At 39.5% G+C, this 20,876-nt stretch overlaps 2 protein-coding genes and 1 long non-coding RNA gene across 3 annotated transcripts in view; all 3 read right to left on the minus strand.

Moving 5' to 3' along the window:
• LOC138982156 (uncharacterized) overlaps nucleotides 1-20,876 on the minus strand; it is a 383,732-nt gene that overhangs the window by 200,069 nt on the left and 162,787 nt on the right. The gene's annotated exons all lie outside the window — the stretch shown is intronic.
• On the minus strand, nucleotides 1,338-9,490 carry LOC138982142 (uncharacterized). Its single transcript, XR_011460794.1, has 4 exons — nucleotides 9,211-9,490; nucleotides 7,857-7,967; nucleotides 6,134-6,213; nucleotides 1,338-5,331 (listed from the first exon to the last, which is right to left on the minus strand). It is a non-coding gene; the product is annotated as an uncharacterized lncRNA (long non-coding RNA).
• The window catches only part of LOC138983326 (uncharacterized), a 7,865-nt gene continuing 1,935 nt past the window's right edge, over nucleotides 14,947-20,876 (minus strand). The window contains exons 2-7 of the mRNA XM_070356733.1: nucleotides 19,470-19,557; nucleotides 18,274-18,398; nucleotides 16,715-16,799; nucleotides 16,237-16,346; nucleotides 15,649-15,775; nucleotides 14,947-15,046 (exon numbers count right to left, since the gene is read on the minus strand). Of these exons, the coding sequence (XP_070212834.1) occupies nucleotides 14,981-15,046; nucleotides 15,649-15,775; nucleotides 16,237-16,346; nucleotides 16,715-16,799; nucleotides 18,274-18,398; nucleotides 19,470-19,557 (601 nt within the window). The 3' untranslated portion in view covers nucleotides 14,947-14,980. The remainder of the gene's footprint in view (nucleotides 15,047-15,648; nucleotides 15,776-16,236; nucleotides 16,347-16,714; nucleotides 16,800-18,273; nucleotides 18,399-19,469; nucleotides 19,558-20,876) is intronic.

Consider the following 20,876-nt stretch of genomic DNA (forward strand, 5'->3'; position numbering starts at 1 on the left):
TTGTGCTCGGAACAGCTGATTCTGTGACGGTGTGCAGCCAAGAGGCATAAGTGAAACGGGAACAGTCATGAGGATGCAGACAGATTTTCAATACATTCATCATGTTCTCTTTTAGAAAATTAGAACAAAAAATAACAAGAGGAGAACTTCGAGAAGTAACAGGAGAATGTACGCAACAATAAGCTTTATTTTTAGGGGGATGGGTGTGTGTTGGTGTGATTGTTCCTTTGTATATTTATCATTCATTTGTGTTTATACAGTGGATCCCACTTTTATAAGACCCCCCACTTTCAGACTCCTTTGACCTTCCATTTTAAGACATTGTTTACTCAGAATTTGTTTTCATAACCTCGTTAATTTACTCCCATTTAAAGACTCCCTCCTGTTCATGAACTGATTTTCTCAGATTTCATACTCATAGATCACATTCCTGTACTTATTTTTCAATATTCTTCCAGTGAGGTAAGCTGCATATAAAAAGGAATATATTACTCCCTACTTCAATACTTGTATACATTTGTCAAATTATTCAGCCAGGAAGGTGTTACAATCTTTTGAGAAGTTGGCAGGAGGCGCTCCATGCTTTGACTGAAGGAGTTCTGTACCTCCCAACTATTATTAAATAAAATAGCAGGGGGCCTAAAATGTAGTCATACGCTCTTCATGGTTTCTTTGTGTAAATCATGTGGAGAAAATTACATCTTTACATAGCGTATGGTATGTTATGTAATGTGTATGTGCACAGATGCATATATTCAAAAACTCACGGTCACACATACCTTTTTTTTCATTTACCAGTTACTATGCGAAGACACAAGAACAGCAATCTTCCACATCTATCAAGGCAACTGGCGAACGACAACCAGTGATGCAGGAGTCAGATGTTTCTTAATTTCATCTGTAGAGGAGTCGGTGTAAGTCAATAAATCTATAATTTGCACATTGCTGTCTCTGAACCAAATGAAATGGAAGAGTGAATGATGTTTTATTGTGTGTGTGTGTCAGAGTGTGTGTGTGCCTGTGTGTGTGTGCCTGCCTGTGTTTTCATTTGTTATTTAGACTATGTAATTAGTTTCAAAGAAATACATGCCGTAGAATGAGTGCAGGTGAGTGGTCATATTTTTAATTTGTTTAGTTTTCTATCAAGATCATGTGTATATAATATTTATTTGTATAAGCAAATCGGCCGGGATTGCATAAGCTGCCATTGGTTTGAAAATAACTTGTCTCTTTCTTTATTATTGCGTTTTTGCGGAGAAACAAATGGTTACAGTTAGAGGACAAGACAATTATTATTATTAATAAATGAAACAACAAATGCACACAAATATACTCAATTGACAAGAGCATTGTTCAATTTTATTTGATGTAAATCTCAAGACCACAGCCACACATTCTCTCTGAACAGTTCAAGGGGGAAAAACATGAAACTAGTGTCTGGATTCATTTCACTGTTTGAGAGATCTCAATAACCCAGAGCCATTGTTGTATTACTTCCACAGCTGCACCATGTTGTCAATGAGCACTCTTGGCTGCTGTCGTATGACCAGGGACCTAGGGTATGCAGTCATGGAGACCTGCTTTGAAGGCTCTACAAGATGAGCAAATACTTCCTGAGAAACATCCCCAACTACTGAAATTTCAGGTACATATAATAACAGTTTTTGATCAGCAAAAAGGACACATTGTAACTCTTTCAGACTTTTTAGACTCGAATAAATGATAGTTCAAATTAAAGTTAAAATAAACATCAGTTCAGTCAAATTGTGGAAACTGTTAAAAAAATGTGAAGAAAAACTTTAAATGTAGAAAGTCTAGATAAATACAAAGAAAAAACATTTTTCCTGTGCTTCTTCAAAAATTCAAAAGCAGGGACTGTTTGTTCAAATTTGCTATGCTCTCTACCATCATCCTGAACTCAGGTCAAAATGAGTTCAGCTCATTCTCTCCCTGACAGGATGCCTTGAGTTTCCTTGTCTGGCAAGGAAACCGATATTTTTACATATTTAGAGCATTATGTAATGTATTATAATTTACTAGTAATACCCATGCTCCGCACGGGATTTTTTCTTCTTCATTAATTACAGAGTTAATTATGAATAAGCAACAACAAAAACGTGTTCAATGTGCAATGGCAAGCGCCTACAGAACAAAATGCCATACATTTATTGGAAGAGATAAAAAAGGGCACAGTGGTGGATTGGCCATGACTTGTGCAGTGACAACAGTAACATATTAAATTTAGAAGTAATTGCGACAAAGTTACCCCAAAAAAGCGCTAGCACGCACAGAAAAAACAAAATGTGATAAAACATCAAACCTAAGAAAAAGAGCGTTCAATGTGCAATGAACTGCAAACCATTTACACAGCAGTAAACATGTGACGCTTTCTGAAATTTCGGTCAATGTAGTGATATTTTCTTTTTACCCGGCTCGGCGCTTGAATACACTTTCTTTGTTTTCTTGCATAGCTGCTCGCCATTAGTAATGCAAGAATCTACAGCTTGGTGAAGACAGACAGTTACGAAGGAAAGGCTAAATGCGGCCAAACAAAAAAAGTGGCTACATTGACCGAAATCTCAGAAAATATGACACATGGGAGTGAAACAAACACATATACACAGCATTAAATGAGCAAATAGTGTGCACAGTACAAAAAAAAGTTTGACACATTAGCAAATAGGAATGAAAAAGTAACCCAGTGGTAAATATACAGTGGGTTCTGTGAACAATAACAAATCATATAATTGGGAAAGAATAAAACAGCGTTAAATTGTGCCCTTTTCTTAGATTTCAGTCAATGTGGACAGTCTGAAAATTCAATCAATGTGACAAAATCATTTTGTCACGCTTCAAGTTCAACCAAGATGATGAATGCTAGTTAAAATGTGTAAAAGAATATATAACACCAATCATATAATTGGGAAAGATATCTCGTCGCAGTACCCCGACAGCTCGAGTCACCCACAATGAAACGTTTGTACGATTGACTGGACTTAAACAAATTAGCGGCTACATTGACATAAGTGAGGGACATAAATGTGCAAAAAAATGTGCCCAGAGAACAATAGTTGAACACATCACCATATATGTCTTGAGACGGGAAAAAAACAGCACTAAATGGAACAAAATTTGTACACTTCAGCAAACATGTGAGTGAAAAATAAAATGTTAACTCTTACACTGGTGCAATTCTGTAACACATGTTACATAGCCACTGGTGAATTAACAGAGAGAAAAATAACAAAAAACGGTCATAATATTATAGGTTTTCGCCTACATGGGAGGTAATCGGAACCGACCAAACAGACTCAGCCAGTAGCGTAACATGTGTCGTGACAACCAGGTGACAGTATACCTAAAGTAGCGCGACATATGTCGCGACAACCAGCCTCAGGGTTAAAATGTGAAATTGGTTCTGCGTTCTGCGAACAACAAAATGTTTACACATGCATTGTGCACAGAGAACAAAAGTTTACAGATCACCATGCATATATGGCATTATGATGGTTAGGCCTGAAGAAATACATTTGCTTTTGTTTAATATCTCTCTTGGGCTGCAAGCCAGCACAACATAATTAAAACATTTCATTTGCCGAATCAGCGCCACCAAAACTGATAAATAGGACTAAGCATGGAGTATTCATTGCAGGGGCTCTTTTTTGTTTGTCATGCTGTGTGCCACATGCGTTGCAGTTGTCACCATGTGTACAGTTTAAGATGATGTGATTGCTATTCTTATAAAGACAAAGTCGATCTCCGTTACACCCCGCAAAAATGTACATGATTGCCCATATGGTCTTTGTTGATGTTCTTTGTCTCGTGACTTTATCGATATGTCGCAAAATGATTCCACAAAATTCAAAACAGGGATCAGATTTTACCCGCAACTACTGACTCGAGTAAATAGTGTGCACAGTACAAAAAAAAGTTTTACACATCAGCAAATAGGAATGAAAATGTAACCCAGTGGTAAATATACAGTGGGTTCTGTGAACAATAAGCAGATTCGAGATCGTCGATAATGATTTTTCATGTTTTTTTTGGTAATTTATAAATTACAAAGGAATTGATATGTAAGACAGTTTCAAGCGAGCTATTTTTCGCGGCTGTATTTACTGTGCAAACAACTCTAAATATGACAAAAGTGTCACGTGATAATCAACCGTTTGGTTTCGCCGCTCACTGGAGCAGACGATTTTTTCTGTAACCAGTTGACAGTGATGAAACCATATATTACGGTCTCCTTCCGGCAGCAGTCCCAAAATACAAAACGTCTCTTTCCGTGGCTGTGTCAGTTTCCAATGCGACACTGTCATTGGCACTGTCATTCTTGTGACGCTCGTCGCGTTTTCACCTGTTTTTGACCGAAACGTTGCACAGGATGCCGTTGAAAAGCCAAAGGTCTTCAGCTTTTGTTGATCTTTGGCAGGCCTATTAGTTTTAATTCGGTGGCATAATTCAATGCGCTTCGTCAAAATTTCTTAAACTGAAACCAAAAGCAGACGCAAGACTTATAGTCAGTTGGAGTTGTCTCCCGTACTCCTAAACTTTAGTGTGCTGCAGACGGTTGTACCCAAACGGCTCATATCGCAAACGGTTTGGAATTCCCAAAAACGCAAGATCAGCACTACACGACTTCGGTGCACCTGTAGGCGAGAGTGCTCGGTCAATTTTGGACAATGTGTATCTTGAATGCATAATATCGAATATCACGCTGTCCGAAGGAATGGTGTTCTTATCGGAGAATGACAGGGCTCAGTTCAAAACGATAGGACATCAGACCGCCATGCTGCTATGTGAATCGGACATTTGAGCCTTTCAATCGGTCAATGCCTGACGCCTAACGACATCCCTGCCTAGGTTAGGAAAGGGGGGAGAAAATTGCTAACGCCCTGACCCAGGGTCGAACTCGCAACCTCTCGCTTCCGAGCGCAAGTGCGTTACCACCCGGCCACCCAGACTGGTTTATGTGATTTTTCTTTGGGGTGATCTAAACCTACGCTCTAAATTCACCTTTTCAACATGCATGACTTTTGACACAACTCTGTACTTAGCACAGGCGACCAGCATATATAGCCTGTGTACTGGCCAGCTGGATCGGTACATTTTTTCCTTATGGCCTACACACATTAACTGTATCTGGCTATTTGGACTCGTTCTCCCAAATAACCATATTTGCACAAAATAAATTGTCTGTAAGCAGCATAGTGTTGTGTTTTATTGATGTCTCCCTCTTCTGCTTCTTCCAGGACGAGGGCGTCGCTTCTCTGGGCCCAAGCAAGTGAAAGGAAACTCTCATCCAGCACCAACCACCAGTGCATCGAAATCCTGGAGTGTAAACAGAAAATCATCTTTCAGTGACAAAACTTGATTCAGATTTAAACATTAAAATTGTTAAAAAAGATATGCACCAAATTTAAGAAAATTGGAGAAAATAATGAGAAAGAAGAAATTGTAATTTATGTAATAGAGCATGTCTTGGTGTGTGTGTGTGGGGAGGGGGGGGATATACACCTGTGACGGTACAGGCTTTCCAGTATGATAGAACAGAGTTGAGGCAGGTATATAAAACAGAAAGCAATTTAATATAGATTATATCGAACACAGAAGAAGAAATGTACATGAGTGATGACACTGGTTAGTAAAACAAGACTGTCCTGGGACATTGTGAATATTTGTGTAGAGGCACCTGTAACATATCTTTAGCTTCTTGGAATGAATTGCACATGATTGTCTCTTGAGACACATATATACTATATGTCACCCTCTCCTTGAAATAATCTTCTAATACTTGATTATTTAAACATGTTGTTTTGCATCATATCCATTTTGTCAGAGGCGAGTTTTGCCTCATTTGTACACATTTCTCCAAGACATTTGAATTCTGGCACACCTTTCCTGTTCATAGCTCGTGCCCAGTGTACCCATGTACTGTACAGAAACCCTCTTTTTTATGCCCCCTTATTTGTAAGGTTACTTTCTCTGATTTATGTTTATAAACTGTTATTTTAACCCTATTCTCAGACAGAATTATTTCAGAGTTTTTTTAAAAATATTTTTATTGTGGCAACTGTCTGCTTGCACTTGCAGAGGATTTAGAGCAAATCTCACACAAGGATTAGGTACTTACTGTCATAAGGCCAGCATTCAGCTTCACCATTTAGAGGCTAGGGCTTGGAGTTTCTCCTGGCCTGGTTCCTGGATAAGTTTCTGGAAGTGGAAAGATTGTTATTTCACTTTTAAATCAGTCAATACCCATTTTTACAACTATGCCTGCTTGAACCAGGCATAAACGAGTCATAACACACCACTAACCTGAACGATGAGCAAAACTTGCAAAGTATTTCTTATGAACAATGGTGTGTTTTTTAAATTTTAAAGTGACTATTTCAAAAGAAAAGAAAGTACAGTTTTGTAAAGCACATTCATTTTTGACTCACATGCGAAGCAAAAGTGAGTCTATGTACTCACCTGAGTCGTCCGTCCGTCCGTCCGGAAAACTTTAACGTTGGATATTTCTTGGACACTATTCAGTCTATCAGTACCAAATTTGGCAAGATGGTGTATGATGACAAGACCCCAAAAAACATACATAGCATCTTGACCTTGCTTCAAGGTCAAGGTCGCAGGGGCCATAAATGTTGCCTAAAAAACAGCTATTTTTCACATTTTTCCCATTTTCTCTGAAGTTTTTGAGATTCAATACCTCACCTATAAATGATATATAGGGCAAAGTAAGCCCCATCTTTTGATACCAGTTTGGTTTACCTTGCTTCAAGGTCAAGGTCACAGGAGCTCTTCAAAGTTGGATTGTATACATATTTTGAAGTGACCTTGACCCTGAACTATGGAAGATAACTTTCAAACTTAAAAATTATGTGGGGCACATGTTATGCTTTCATCATGAGACACATTTGGTCACATAAGGTCAAGGTCACTTTGACCCTTATGAAATGTGACCAAAATAAGGTAGTGAACCACTAAAAGTGACCATATCTCATGGTAGAAAGAGCCAATAAGCACCATTGTACTTCCTATGTCTTGAATTAACAGCTTTGTGTTGCATGACCTTGGATGACCTTGACCTTGGGTCAAGGTCACATGTATTTTGGTAGGAAAAATGTGTAAAGCAGTTCTTAGTGTATGATGTCATTGCTGTAAAGGTCAAGGTCAAGCATGTGAGTCGTATGGGCTTTGCCCTTCTTGTTTATATTGACAACGTGTGATTTTTCACACTTGCTTTTTTTTTATTGTTTGTAAATTTTACCTCATCTAATGTTCTCATATTACATCTAGCACATTTTCCCTTGAAACCTTAAACAATTCAGAGGAGAGAGTTTTGTTACAACCTGTACTTGTGTATTTCCTCACAGGATACATTCCATGTAAATTATAGGAAAGTATTCTGATGAATGTATAATAACAATGAATGGATCATTTTAATGACAGCAAAATAAACAATGATGTCACAAGGGTGTTGTCTATTGCATTTCTGTGTGTCTCACCATGTTATCAGGAATTTTTTTACAAAAGGCATTCTTGCACGTAAAATTATATATCACACAACTGTGGTATATTGCTCTTCAGAGGAAACAAAATGTTGGTGGGCCCTTTTGACAGACAGATGCACAGCACACTTCTATCCTTGCCATAATTATAACTGTGAAATCCCCATTATACTCTTCACCCAAGAAAATAATATCTTCTGTTATTGTCATCAAAGTTCACCCTATTATTTCTTATATAACTATTTGTGCAAGTGCTATTGTCATTCATGATTCTGTGTATACATGCGTGTGTGAACCCGTGCATGGAAAGTACTAGGAAAAGGACTAAAACTAATCCTGATTTACCTTCAAATTGGTTCCTCAGCAGATCACTTTCTGTCCGCACCTCTTCCTCTCCTGCCGCCCTCTAGCACTAGTAAGGACAGCATGTTCTGCTGGAAGCGAAACTTCCATAGCCTAGACGGAACGAGAAGAGTTTACAGTTCTCATACTTCATCCTTACTCAATTTACAGTATCTGTATCAAACCTATTATCATCAAGAAAAGCTCACTTGACTTTGAAGAGCATGATTCATTCTCTATCGACTGCCCATTGAACAAATAAAATTCAGCTCTCATAAGCTTTACTAGTGCGAGTAGAATTTTTGCTTTTAAAATGGGTGTGATAATTAGTATTTTCTGTTCTACTCACTCTTGCAAGCAAAGCACACTTTTACTTTTAGTTTACTGTTGTGTTTATTCCAGTGGTATGAATTGTAGCTAAAAAAAAAATGCATCTATATATATATTATCAAAAGAGTAACAGTGCAAATGCAGAGTCTTATAATTATTTCAGAAGGCAAGTCCTTGATTTTCCAATCCATGATCTACACACATTCACTGATTGAGCTATCGCCGTATCGGAAAGACGTCAGCCAAAATTAACTTCAGATTGGATGTTTCTCCACGAATTTCAAGCGTTACAATGATCCAAAGTTCGATCAGCAGCACTTTGGAGGGGAGGGGAAAAGTCAGTATTAAGTTTGTGTGGGATAAACCATATGCAAAGCCGGCTGACGTCCTCGTTCTACTGCCTCCAGTAGCTGAAAACAAGTGATCTCATCGGCTACCAGTAAGTTCGTCACACGGTAGATTCGTCACGGGTGACGAAGTTACCGGCAGGGTGGGCGGGTGTTTATGCTTAGAGCTTATGCTTTCAGATGTTTGATTTGTGGGAGAGATTCAAGATTCACATTTTTAAGAGAGAGAGAGAGACAATGACAATGACAATTCTTAGAGAGAGAGAGAATGAAAATGCCATTTTATATTGTGTACTTCACCTACTCAAAGAAAAAAGTGATACAAAATAAATACGCACAACATCACATATGCTCTGTGAAAGGATAGAGAGAGGGGGAGGGGGAGAGAGAAAGAGAGAGAGGTGGAAGGTTGTATTACCATTACATAACAGCCGCGCTCGGACTACTGTGGCGAAGTTACCGGGGACCGGTGACGAATCTACCGTTTGACGAACGTACTGCCATACTGCCATTACTGGTATCCATCTCATCATACCAACCAAATGGTTCGAAATGACTCGCCTTACAGATTTCTTTGCAGTCCTGCTGGGATCAACCTTTACACTAATACTGACTGTTGTATTGAAAGCCCTATTTGATTATAAACAACATTTCCTGTGGTCTACAAATCCGACACTTACCTGGTCAGTCTCCAATTCGTCAAAACGTTCCCTGATAGTCGCCATGTTGTCTCGAATCAAGGGACATCACCCACGGAACACATCACAAGAGTGCATTTTCCTTTGATATTACGACAATTGATTCAACTTCCCAAACTTTTAATTCTGCAAAGTTAAGTTTGTCCTTCTGTGTGGTAACATTATTCGTCACGCAGAATCTTATGGTAAAGCTTTTAGGGCGATCTGAAGGCCTTTTACTGGCGGAGACTATATCTTTAAACACTTTGAAAGATATCCGATACAGTTGAAAATTATGTGTGTGAAGCGAGTGAATGTGTTTATTCTGCCTGAGGTGTCTGTGTGATATATAGCACAGTTTAAAATGTTAGCTTGACGCTCATAAGACAGTGTCTGCTGAAGCTTCTATGATGATCTTTGTTTTCTTGGGTAGTGAAGATGAAAGATTTAAGAGCGTGTGCAATATTTTATGTTGAGAAATAAGACGAAGGGGGTGCAACTGTGTGGTTGTGTTATTCTACTGGTTTATTTAACTCGGTGCGAAAATTCATCGCTTAACAGAACAGCTGATTGGCTGATGTAGGCTATGTTTGTTCTACCACTCCTGTGATTGGTTGCATCGTGTTCCCCAACAGAACATACGATTGGTTAATGAAGTCTGCGTTTCTTTATACAATTTCTGTGATTGGTCGCATTGTGTTCCCTAAAGACCAGACCATTGGCCAATGTAGTCTGTATTCTTTTCTACCATTCCTGTGATTGGTCGCATCGTGTTCCCCAACAGAACCGATGATTAGCCAATTAACTCTGGATGATTGGTTGCATTTTGTTTTCGAAACGACCAGATGATTGGCCACTGAATTGTGTGTGTCTTTGTGCAAATAATGTGATTGGTCGCATTGTGTTCCCCAACATAACCGATGATTAGCCAATAAACTCTGTGTGTCTGTGTACACATTGTGTGATTGGTCGCATTTTGTTCCCTAAACGACCAGATGATTGGCCAATGAATTGTGTGTTTCTTTGTACAAATTATGTGATTGGTCGCATTGTGTTGTCTAACAGAACCGATGATTGGCCAATACATTCTTTGTTTCTTTGTACAAAGTATGTGATTGGCCGCATTGTGTTCTCAAACAGAACCGATGATTGGTCAATTAATTCTGTGTTTCTTGGTACAAATTATGTGATTGGTCGCATTGTGTTGGATATATGCTATCGTGTAAACAAAAGCAATAATAAATGTTGTAAATAAAACGCAGTGTGCATACAGAATAATCATGGTGACAACTGTAGGTAAATATGTTCTTAGCTAGGTTAACCCATCTATATTCATGACGCTTTATGTGTTCTGTTTGAATATATAGTCATTGTTCGTACATAACTTATACATGCTGGAATAATTAATGATAGACAAGTATACATCTTTGACCCTTTTTTTCTTATTTGTCTATTTTTTAATTTTTTAATATTTTTTTTAATGATTATGGGTTTTTAATTTAGAGTCAAAAGAACCAGGGCGAAGGACATGTTAGAAGGATGGATACATAGAGAATATTACATGGCTTCCTATTTGATACCAGTTTGACACAAGTTGTGTTTTTAAATATTGAACTGCGAGCGAAAGCGAACTTTTCAATATTTGAAAACACAACGAGTGTAAAACTGGTATCAAACAGGAAGTCATGTAGTATTCTGTTTATCCTACATACTTGCGCGTCTATTGCTCCAAACGTCCCTCAGTCGAAGCGCCCAAATTGAAGATGCTTAAAATGGAACCTAGATCTCTCCGAAAGCATCGTGTGATCTTTGACGTCAAAGCAAAGTAACGTCACTCTAGAAAGCAAATCGTGACGTGTACGTTCTTAAAATTCTTCAAAGTGTTCCAAGAATGACGTTTGTCTCGGTGACTCGGCATCACGGGCAGTGAAAAATCGGGTCCCTGCCACATACGACCTCTTCACATGCACTGTGGAGTGAACGATATTGTTATGACATGAGTGGTATGTCACACGTACGTAGGATAAAAGTCGATACGACACAGCAGAACATGTCGTATACCCACTAAAGGAACTTGACACAATTCAAGGGAGATACACGTTCCTTATTCCGACAAAAAAACATATAGAAGAGTTATTTCCCTTCCAAGTCAAAGTCACGGGGAACAACCGCAGTTGAAGTAAACACAAGGTTAACTTAAAATATTTGTCATTTTCCTTCTTTGGCAGTCGCTCAAACGTTCTGTTATCGAAAGCGATGTCTGACACGGCAACAAGTTACGAACAATGTTTTACGTAAAGGCTGTAAGCACGCACGCAGACACGCGCGCGCGCGCACACACACACACACACACACACACACACACACAACACACACACACACACACGCACACATTCACTTAGATCTCATTGCGGTAAACGATGGGATAGTAAATATACGATGCTCAATACGGTAGAAACCCAAACACCACGCATGACAATGACGAGAGCGAACGAATTGGCTTGAATATAATGATATTTCGTTTTTTTTCCTTCATGGTGTTGTTATTGTTATTGTTACATTCATGTGGAATATTGCCAGCTCGTCTGAGAGCAAGAAGCTCACAATCAGATGACAACCGCTGTGTTTATTTATCATACTATTTATCATGTTAAGAATAATTCGACTTGCTACTGTGAACAATGTACAACTACATTTGAAACTGTGATCTTGGTGTGAATGTGCACTGTAAATAATATTAGCCAAACTGATCAGTCTTTATCCCATGCGTGTGTCTCAGTTTTGATATTGTCTTTACATGTTTTAAAGCCCACGATAAGAATGCTCTTCTTCAGAGAGTTGAAACGACTTCATGTTCAGTCCAAACTTGACGTCATGAGAACTGTGGACGAATGAACATTAATTGGTTTATTTTGTGTTCATTGAAAAGCGTTTTAGCAAACTGGAATCCCCATGTAAGACTTCATGGTTTAAGACCTATCCCAAACCATGTAAAAGACCTTGCTTTTTAGATTGTTTGTGTAAGTAACGTCTGTAAATGTTCCTCCATCTTGAAACTCTCTTCCTTATTAAGACCTGATTTTCTTATACCCTTGGCGGCCTTAAAGGTCCTTGTCTACATTTTTATACCGAAATCGCCATTTGACCATTAAAATGCAGAGTCTATTATCTATTAATATCAACACTACGCCCCCTTTCGATCAGGAAAGACGAAGCCAGTGTAGCCGTTTGAAAAGTCATTGTAGTATTCCAGCGTAGTACTCATAGTAGAATATCCTTATTTGGAAAATGCCAAGCGCAAAACTCCTCTCAAATCCCGTGCATTTCGTGCGTTTATAAAAAAGCGTGGACAGCGCTCCAGTGTCAAACGGTTGCTGCACTTGTTTGGGCGTGGCTATAAGCATAGTGACATGAATTTGATTGGTCAGTATTTTTAGGCAAAGCACATGTTCTCATCAAACAGAAAACAAAATAAATTATTGAAAGCGTGAGTTACGCTACCCAAAAATAAAATCTTTTTTTACATATATTTGTTTTTCTATAATGTTTTTCCCCATGGTTCATTCATCATTTGACATTATTTTGTATCGAAATCTATAACCATAAGATTATTGAAAAAAAGCAAAAATGTAGACGACCACCTTTAAAAGGGGGTTCCACTGTAATCTAGAGAAGTGTCTTCATGTATTGTATTCTGACTTTTCAGGTCACGTGAAATGAGGATGTGTGTTTCTTGAAATGATAGTGTCAGATTAAATGCGAGAAGAGTGCTAAGTGTTGTTTTGTATTTTCGTGAGAATTTAGCAGAGGATATTTGTTAATATCCTCATTTGGTTCATACTGATCATGGAATGTCAGCAATTACTATTTTTTTGAAGCGTTGATTTCAAAAAAGAAACTTTTGGTTAATTTTCTTTGTCAACAGGAAGTGTGCAATGATTGAAAAAGGGGCATAGCCAGTTTGGTGGTTGAGTTGGCAGAATGGGTTAGGGTTGTGATATCATTTTATGATAAATTTACACTTGCCCTATTTTGAACAGCTGTACAGTAGGGGGAGGGGTAGCATGTTTTCTGTCAAAAATGGTGTGCTTTTTGAAATGTGTCATCATAGTTTCCGACTTTCGAAATGCATTGCCCAATCAATAAGCTTATAATTTACTGTTATTGTTGCCAACCGTTATTTTGTTGTTTAATGCTTGTGTCATTTAACCGTAGATGATTCCGAGATCATACAATTCCAAGACGAGAAAATTGCGTTTAAAACGTGGTGTTTGTTACTTATAATCAGGTGTTAAACTGAATGGATGTGAACGATAGCAGTGCTATATAAGGGACGGTATAGAACTGTGTGTAAGGTGTCTTTAACTTGTCGAACAAGAATAATGTAATAGTTTCTCCTGCGTGAAAACGTTACAGAAAGACGCAAACTAAAAGCAAAGAGAACAAAATTGTTGGACCACAGTTTTGTTCTAACACCAGTTTTCAGGTTAAAAAAAGAACAGAAAAAAGACACGAACCCAATATCACGCGTTGACTTATGCAGAAGCCTCAAGGTCCAACCTCTTCGTAACCGAAAGAACTTTCGAAATCGGTCAGATAGTCTCGGAAAAATAGCAATGTGAAACAATAAACAAACAAACAAACAAACAAACATATTCACTAACAAATCACCACAAGAACAACAAATGCAATGCCGATTATTTCCATGACACACGCTTTAAAAAGATTTCTCACGAAAATAAGATCAGACCACGTACATGTGTGGCAACATCACACGCAGCTCTCCGATTTCTAAAAATAATCTTTCCTTAGAGTAAAATTAGACCTAAAACTTCCATATTTTCAGAGAAATTTATTGTATCGGGCTCAGGAAGGGAGGAGTAGATAGAGTAGAAACAAATAGGCAAGAAAGGGGGCTATCCACTCCGCATTTAAGCCTACAATTATTTGGACGGTGTCGACTTCGCTGAGTCCACTTCACGAAGCTTTGGCAATGAATTTTCGGTAAAAAAACAAATCTTCGCGAATTCGACTGCGGGCTCAAATAAGGACAGCCTTTGGCGTCGATGTCAACATGTTTGATGATATGAAGTGGTGTGTCCATTGAGAGACAGGGAGAAGAGTGATGTGTGGGAAAGATCATCATTAGTGCAATGTGTTTGTAAACCCTGGCTCTGGTGTGAACAATAGAGCAGAATAAAATAGCTTGGTCCTATGTTTTTGTCTTTGATGATTGCATGTGTTTGTCAAATTTGGGGCGGGGTGAAGGCGTGTGTGTTTGTGTGTGTCTTTCTGTGTGTGTGTTTGTGTGTGCGTGCGTGTGTGTGTGTGTGTGTGTGCGTGTGAGTGTGTGTGTGTATATCTTTGTGTGTGTGTGTGTGAGTGTTTACGTACTTGCGTGCGTACACACGCAATGTTAGTGTGTACTTCTTTCTACAGATGTACGTCCATACTCTATTACGACGTTGTAAAACAAAGTCGACCGCATGCATGAACTCAAACCAGCACTCAAAGACACACACACACATACACACACATACACACACACACACACACACACACACACACACACACACACACACACACACACACACACACACGAGCACGAGCACAAAAGTACACTCCTTCTCTCTCTCTCTTTGTCTCTCTCTCTCTCTCTCTCTCTCTCTCTCTCTCTCTCTCTCTCTCTCTCTCTCTCTCTCTCTCTAATTCACTCTTTCACTTTCAAACGTACCATGGTTTAGACATCAGCAAATATCATTTATGGTGGACTCTAGATTTTCTCATATCCTTCTCGTTTTCGACGACATAGCTTGGATCCGCTGAACGCAAAACCATCCTGAAACACACAGTAATCTATACTAAGATGAAAACTCAAGGAACAGCAGGTTTAGAGAGAAGATGGAAGAATGTGACAAACCAGGTGATAATGAGTATGCACATGAAAAAGGGAAAACACATACGTGCACATGCGCATGCGCGCGTTCAAGAACACGTTATTTCTCTGAAACCCTTGCTCTTTCTGTCTGTCTGACTGTCGATCTTTGTCTCTCGATCTCTGTTTCTCTCTTAAACACAGACACACGCACGCACTCACACACACACACACACACACACACACACAGACGCACGCACGCACGCACGAACGCACGCACGCACGCACGCACGCACGCACGCACACACACACGCGCACGCGCGCACGCACATACACACGCGCGCACGCACACACACACACACACACGCACATGCACGCACACACACACACACACACACACGCACATACACTCCCACACACACACACACACACACACACACATACACACACACACACATACACACACACACACACACACACACACACACACACACACACACACACACACACACACACACATTGTAACCCCACCCAAGCACCCAACCACGTCAAACACTGACGCGTACCTTGACCAATCCTGGCAGGGACGTCCAGAAGGCCAGGTTCGGACATAACTCTGACCCTGAGCTTTTGTGTCGTGCTTTGTTGTACACGACCCCTGTTATCAGGTACACCACCAGTACTGCTAGCAAGCTGTCCGAACACAATGGTATGTCATACACATTGTCAGAGGGGAAAATATCACACAGCAAAATCTAAATGCGACAATAATTATAACAGAAAAAGTTATACTCTAAATGGGAACAGTCAGTTTGCTAAGGTGTGTGTGTGTGTGTGTGTGTGTGTGTGTGTGAGGGGGTGTGTGTGTTTGTGTGTGTGTGTGTGTGTGTGTGTGTTTGTGTGTGTGTGTGTGTGTGTGTGTGTGTGAAGATTGCTCTTAGTCCTTGTACATTCCTGGCCATATCAGAGGTGGTTGACCTGATGGATAACATAAGAAGGAACGTGACATTCACGAATGACACCAATTGACCAAAACGTCAAGTTGGCTAATATTTTGGCCTGTGATATTTTCAAAGTGTGTTGAAACCTACTGGACAGATTTGAGAGTCACATCTCTTTAAAGGGGAAGGACGCGTAATTCTGACGTCATTTACCTGATACACATGATCGACCCAATGCTGACAGACAGCTCTACGGTGACGTCACCTCCCCCTCCTCCCGCACAGCCATTTGGACACGCGCATGCTGTGGTCAGCTCAAAATGCTGGGGGAAAACAAGTATAGTGTTATTAAGATAGACGTCTTGTCACTCATTTCTGACCGACTTTTGTCGTCCACACAAATCGCCGATGAGCTTGTCTCTTGGTTGTTTAAGTGGACAGTTTACCAAAGAATTTGGCTAGAAACCGTCTTTAGACACCTTGTTGAGTGATTTGTTTTTAAAATGGGGAAAAAGGCAGCCGTAAAAAAAGAGGTATTCAAGGCATACCGACAGAAAGACATAGGTGCATAGGCAAACACGACAACACATGCACACGCGCACGCACACGCACGCACGCACGCATGCACGCACGTTTGATTGCATGCACACTAGTGCATGCACACACCCCACACACACACACTGAAACTCACATAATCCGCATAAGAGAGATCCCCGAGAGCTTTCAACGAAGGTTCTGTAGCTGCCTCGTCGCATATCAATGCGACGTAAGAGTTTCTAGAAACAAAACAAACAAGTCGCGTTAAGCAATATCAAAACAGTTAGTCACTCCGTCGATGTAAACATCGACACGGAACTATCAAGTCTTCACTAAGATTGAATCCTGGCTGACCGAAACCCGTCGAACGAGGTATCATGTACACGACCTGCCACCGCCGCAGTGCCGCCTCAACTCTGTTTTGAAGCCATATATGACGTCAGAAAAAAACGTGATACATTTTTTTTCTGTTGCGGCTGGGAAGCAACACGTTTCAAATTCTTCTGTTGACCATGTTCTGGCTTATGTGTTTTTGTTTTCCTTTTACGAACTAAAAGTAACATATTTTGGCTATACGCACTCGGAGTGTATAGTTACAAGGGTTAGAATCTTGTATACACTCCGGCGTTAACTTCTGGTCACGAAGCGAATTTTCCATTCGACACCAGTTTGTGAAAGGAACGCAGAGCAGTTGATTATAAGAGTACAAAGAAAGGAAAACAATCTGATGCTACCCGGCCTTTGCTGTAACGTAGATTACATTTTTGGGGTGTATTTAAAAGACCAGACACTGAACCGCATCAACATTCGGAGCGTCATTCGACGCCATTTTTTCGAAGGTACACTTCCCTTTCGATTCATGGTATCAAAGTACGCTGGGAACAAACACAGAAAAACAAAAACACACACACAAAACTGATGCTTCACGGCAGTTTATTGTCAGAGTTGGGAACAACACTTTGAGTGTGTATCGACCTAGAAACGGTTGTATATACTATGTGAATGTAATTATTTGCCAACCCTAAACACTCCGAAAAAGAGATAGCGGAAGTCCATACGTCATTGGCTATTTGCTAACGACTTGTCAAGGGGCATTTCATTGGCTACAGATTTGTAACAGAGCTTCTCATTGTCGGAGTGCAAACAGACTCAACGATCCTGTATACACTCGGAGTGCGTATAGCTTTTGCCTTATTTTTATATCGTAGAAAGCAATATTCATGACTAGTCGCTGAGGGCCCCAAAGGGGGGGGGGGGGGGGGGGTATCATCACGATCACGGGAAGGGAAATTTTAGCTTTCACGATCACAGTTACCTTGATTTTTGTTTTCACGATCACAAACACCTTGACGAATAGAGGATCATAGAGTGATACAGCTGTGAAAAATGTACGTTGAAAATAAAATGCTTTGAAATAATGCCCATCACGATCACGAAAACAAATGACGATCACGATCACGAGACTTGATTTTTTTGTCATCACGGATCACGGGCAAAGTCCCATCACGATCACAGAAATTGAAATTTCGGCAATCACGGTCACAGAAAGGTCAAAAAACGCCAATCACGATCACGATTTTAAACCCTTTGGGTGCGTCGCTGGTGATCAAAATTCTTCTCTTATGAGATACATGAGATCATAAATGGCTTATCGGATACATAAAGTATAGTAGCATCAGTCAGCATAGCTTCACCATGCAAATGCCAAAGTACCTTGTTATTTCTGTTTGTGCGCTGTAGTGAATGGATGGTCGCCCTTGATCATCTGTTGTTAACTCCGCCCCAGTTGCGTCCCCTGCTTGGTAATAGAGGTCTTTCGCTTGTGTGGTTTGACAAACCTGTCACAGAAAGATTTTGTATTTGAAGTGTTCTGACGTCAAATACAAATCATTTGTAGTTGCTTTATCATCATCATCATCATCATCATCATCATCATCATCATCATCATCATCATCATCATCATCATCATCATCATCATCATCATCATCATCATCATCATCATCATCATCATCATCAACATCGATCACCATCACCACAACCACGTATACGCGCAGTGAACGCCTACGAACTACTGCATAACTATACTCTTTTTTCGGTGACAGGTTAAGAGTAACCCTAAAAGCTTCAGTGATTAATAACAGATACAGTTAGAATTAAATAAATGTAAACAATTTAAAAAATGTACTAGTATGGACAAAGTCATGGAAATTACGAACTCATCCCGTGACATTAATGGTGACATCCTGCTCGTGCAGACCGTCTTGTACATTACGAGATATCCGTCCAGGGACAGTGGAACCCCCCTTATAAGACCCTCCTTTTAAGGGGCCCTTCCTTTCAAGACCCTGTTTCCCAAGACTTGCTGTGCATAACCTCTGTAAATTAAGACCAATTTTAAGACTCCCTCCTTTTTAAGACCTGATGTTTTACAATTGTGTTGAGGTCTTATCGAGTGCTTACGACCCTTGAATGAGAAAAGAAAATGTTTGCGATGAAGCAAATGTCCAAGTCAAAATACCATTTTTCATCACGAATTAGACTCCATGAGTTCGATAAGCAGTACTCTGGAGGGGAGGGGATAGTCAGAAAGGAGTTTATGTCAGACAAACAAGGCCGGCTGAGAATGATGCTCCCTGCAACAACAACAAAAAAACAAAAAAAAAGGCAAAACAGTAAGGTTGAAGCAGCCTGCATGCAACTGAGGTCAAAACAAAACAAAACACAAAAAAACCAAAAAAAAGCCGGCTGACGTCCTACAAATAGCCGCATGATAAGGAATGCGCACGTGAAGTCACGTTTTAATGCAGTCTTTTGTCGTCTCCAAGTTATGAATTTGATCTCAAACGGTCTCACGGTTCATTTGTCAACGGGGTAAAAGTGACTGAATATTGGGTAAACTCATGACTCACCGCAGCTTGGGCACACGTTCCTTCATTGAATGGGTAGCATGGGTTGTATGAGTAAAGGAACTCATCATTGCCCTGAACGTCTAGGAATCTGCAGAGAACGAGTATTGATAAAAACTGTTTAATTTTGTTTGTTGTTAAAAACGCAGTATTTTAAATCACAAGTTTCCTGTTCCTTCTCTAAGCAGGTCATGACAGTCTTCTAAAAGCAAGGGCACCATTACACATACATGTATTGTAAAAAAAATAAAAAAATATACTTGCAAATCAATTCACTACCTAGACCGAGTGTTGTTCATAATAGTTTTACAGGGCCTTCTTTTGGTTTGGAAATCTTTTGTCAACATTATCTCTAAATCTGCGCACTACCATTCAAGAAACACATAAGCTTATCTTGCGGTAATTTCCTGATTTGAGTCTCATATAAAGAGTTTTCTAGGTATTAGTAATATTACTGTTTCTTTGGTCTCTCATTTCATTTATCTCAAGATACATCTACTTTAAGTCATTTATTCTTATAAGAATCCATTAACGTTCGGCTGCGAAGCAACTCAAGCCCATTATTTAGCTTTCAGCACAGGTATGTATATAGAAGGTGGTATAAGTAACTGAGTAAATACTAGTCCATGTTGTACATGATCAAATATTATAATTAGTAATAGCTAGCTAGTTCAGTTTGTAAATGATCAAACATTTTCATTCCATCATCCGCATTTCTTTAATCTTACAAGAAGCTGACCAGAGGCTATACTGTGTACCGGTACTGAATTTTTGCTTACAGACCAGAAAGAAACAAATATCAATATCCGAAGAAGAAAAGCGAACTACAGAAGCAGGAAACAAAAAAAGGAAAGGCGTCAAAGAAAAAAAAGAACATGAGAAGAAGAAGACGATAAAAAGAAGCTAACATTCAAGAACATTCCGTCAGAATTCCGCTTCGCAGTGATGTCCCTTGAACATGGACATAAAGTTTACGGAAGGAATCAAACTTGAAAGTCAAAATGATTGCTCTTGATCACATGTAAAATGTTACCCTCAGGTTCAACGCATTTCCGTGATTCTCGCCGTCTGCAAAGTTCACCACCTTGCAACAACTTCCTTGAATTTAGAAGAGTACTTTCGTTCATTAGCGGAATATTGCACCAGATATGATCTGAGAAACAAAGGAATGTAAGCACTCTATAATGCATACAGCATGTGTAATAGAGAAATCGAAAGTAATACGGAACGAATCTCCTGGCACGTGAGAGACATAAACAACATTGAAATGAATAAGCGACTTTCATCCTCATTTTCATCTCAATTTCAATGTTTGTTCATTCCAATGCTTGTTATTCTCTCAGGTGCCTGGAGATTGGTTCAGCGTAACTATTTTACACAATAGGCATTAATAAAAAACGCTCGCGCTGG

The sequence above is a fragment of the Littorina saxatilis genome, linkage group LG12, assembly GCF_037325665.1.
Source record: "Littorina saxatilis isolate snail1 linkage group LG12, US_GU_Lsax_2.0, whole genome shotgun sequence".
Taxonomy (NCBI): domain Eukaryota; kingdom Metazoa; phylum Mollusca; class Gastropoda; order Littorinimorpha; family Littorinidae; genus Littorina; species Littorina saxatilis.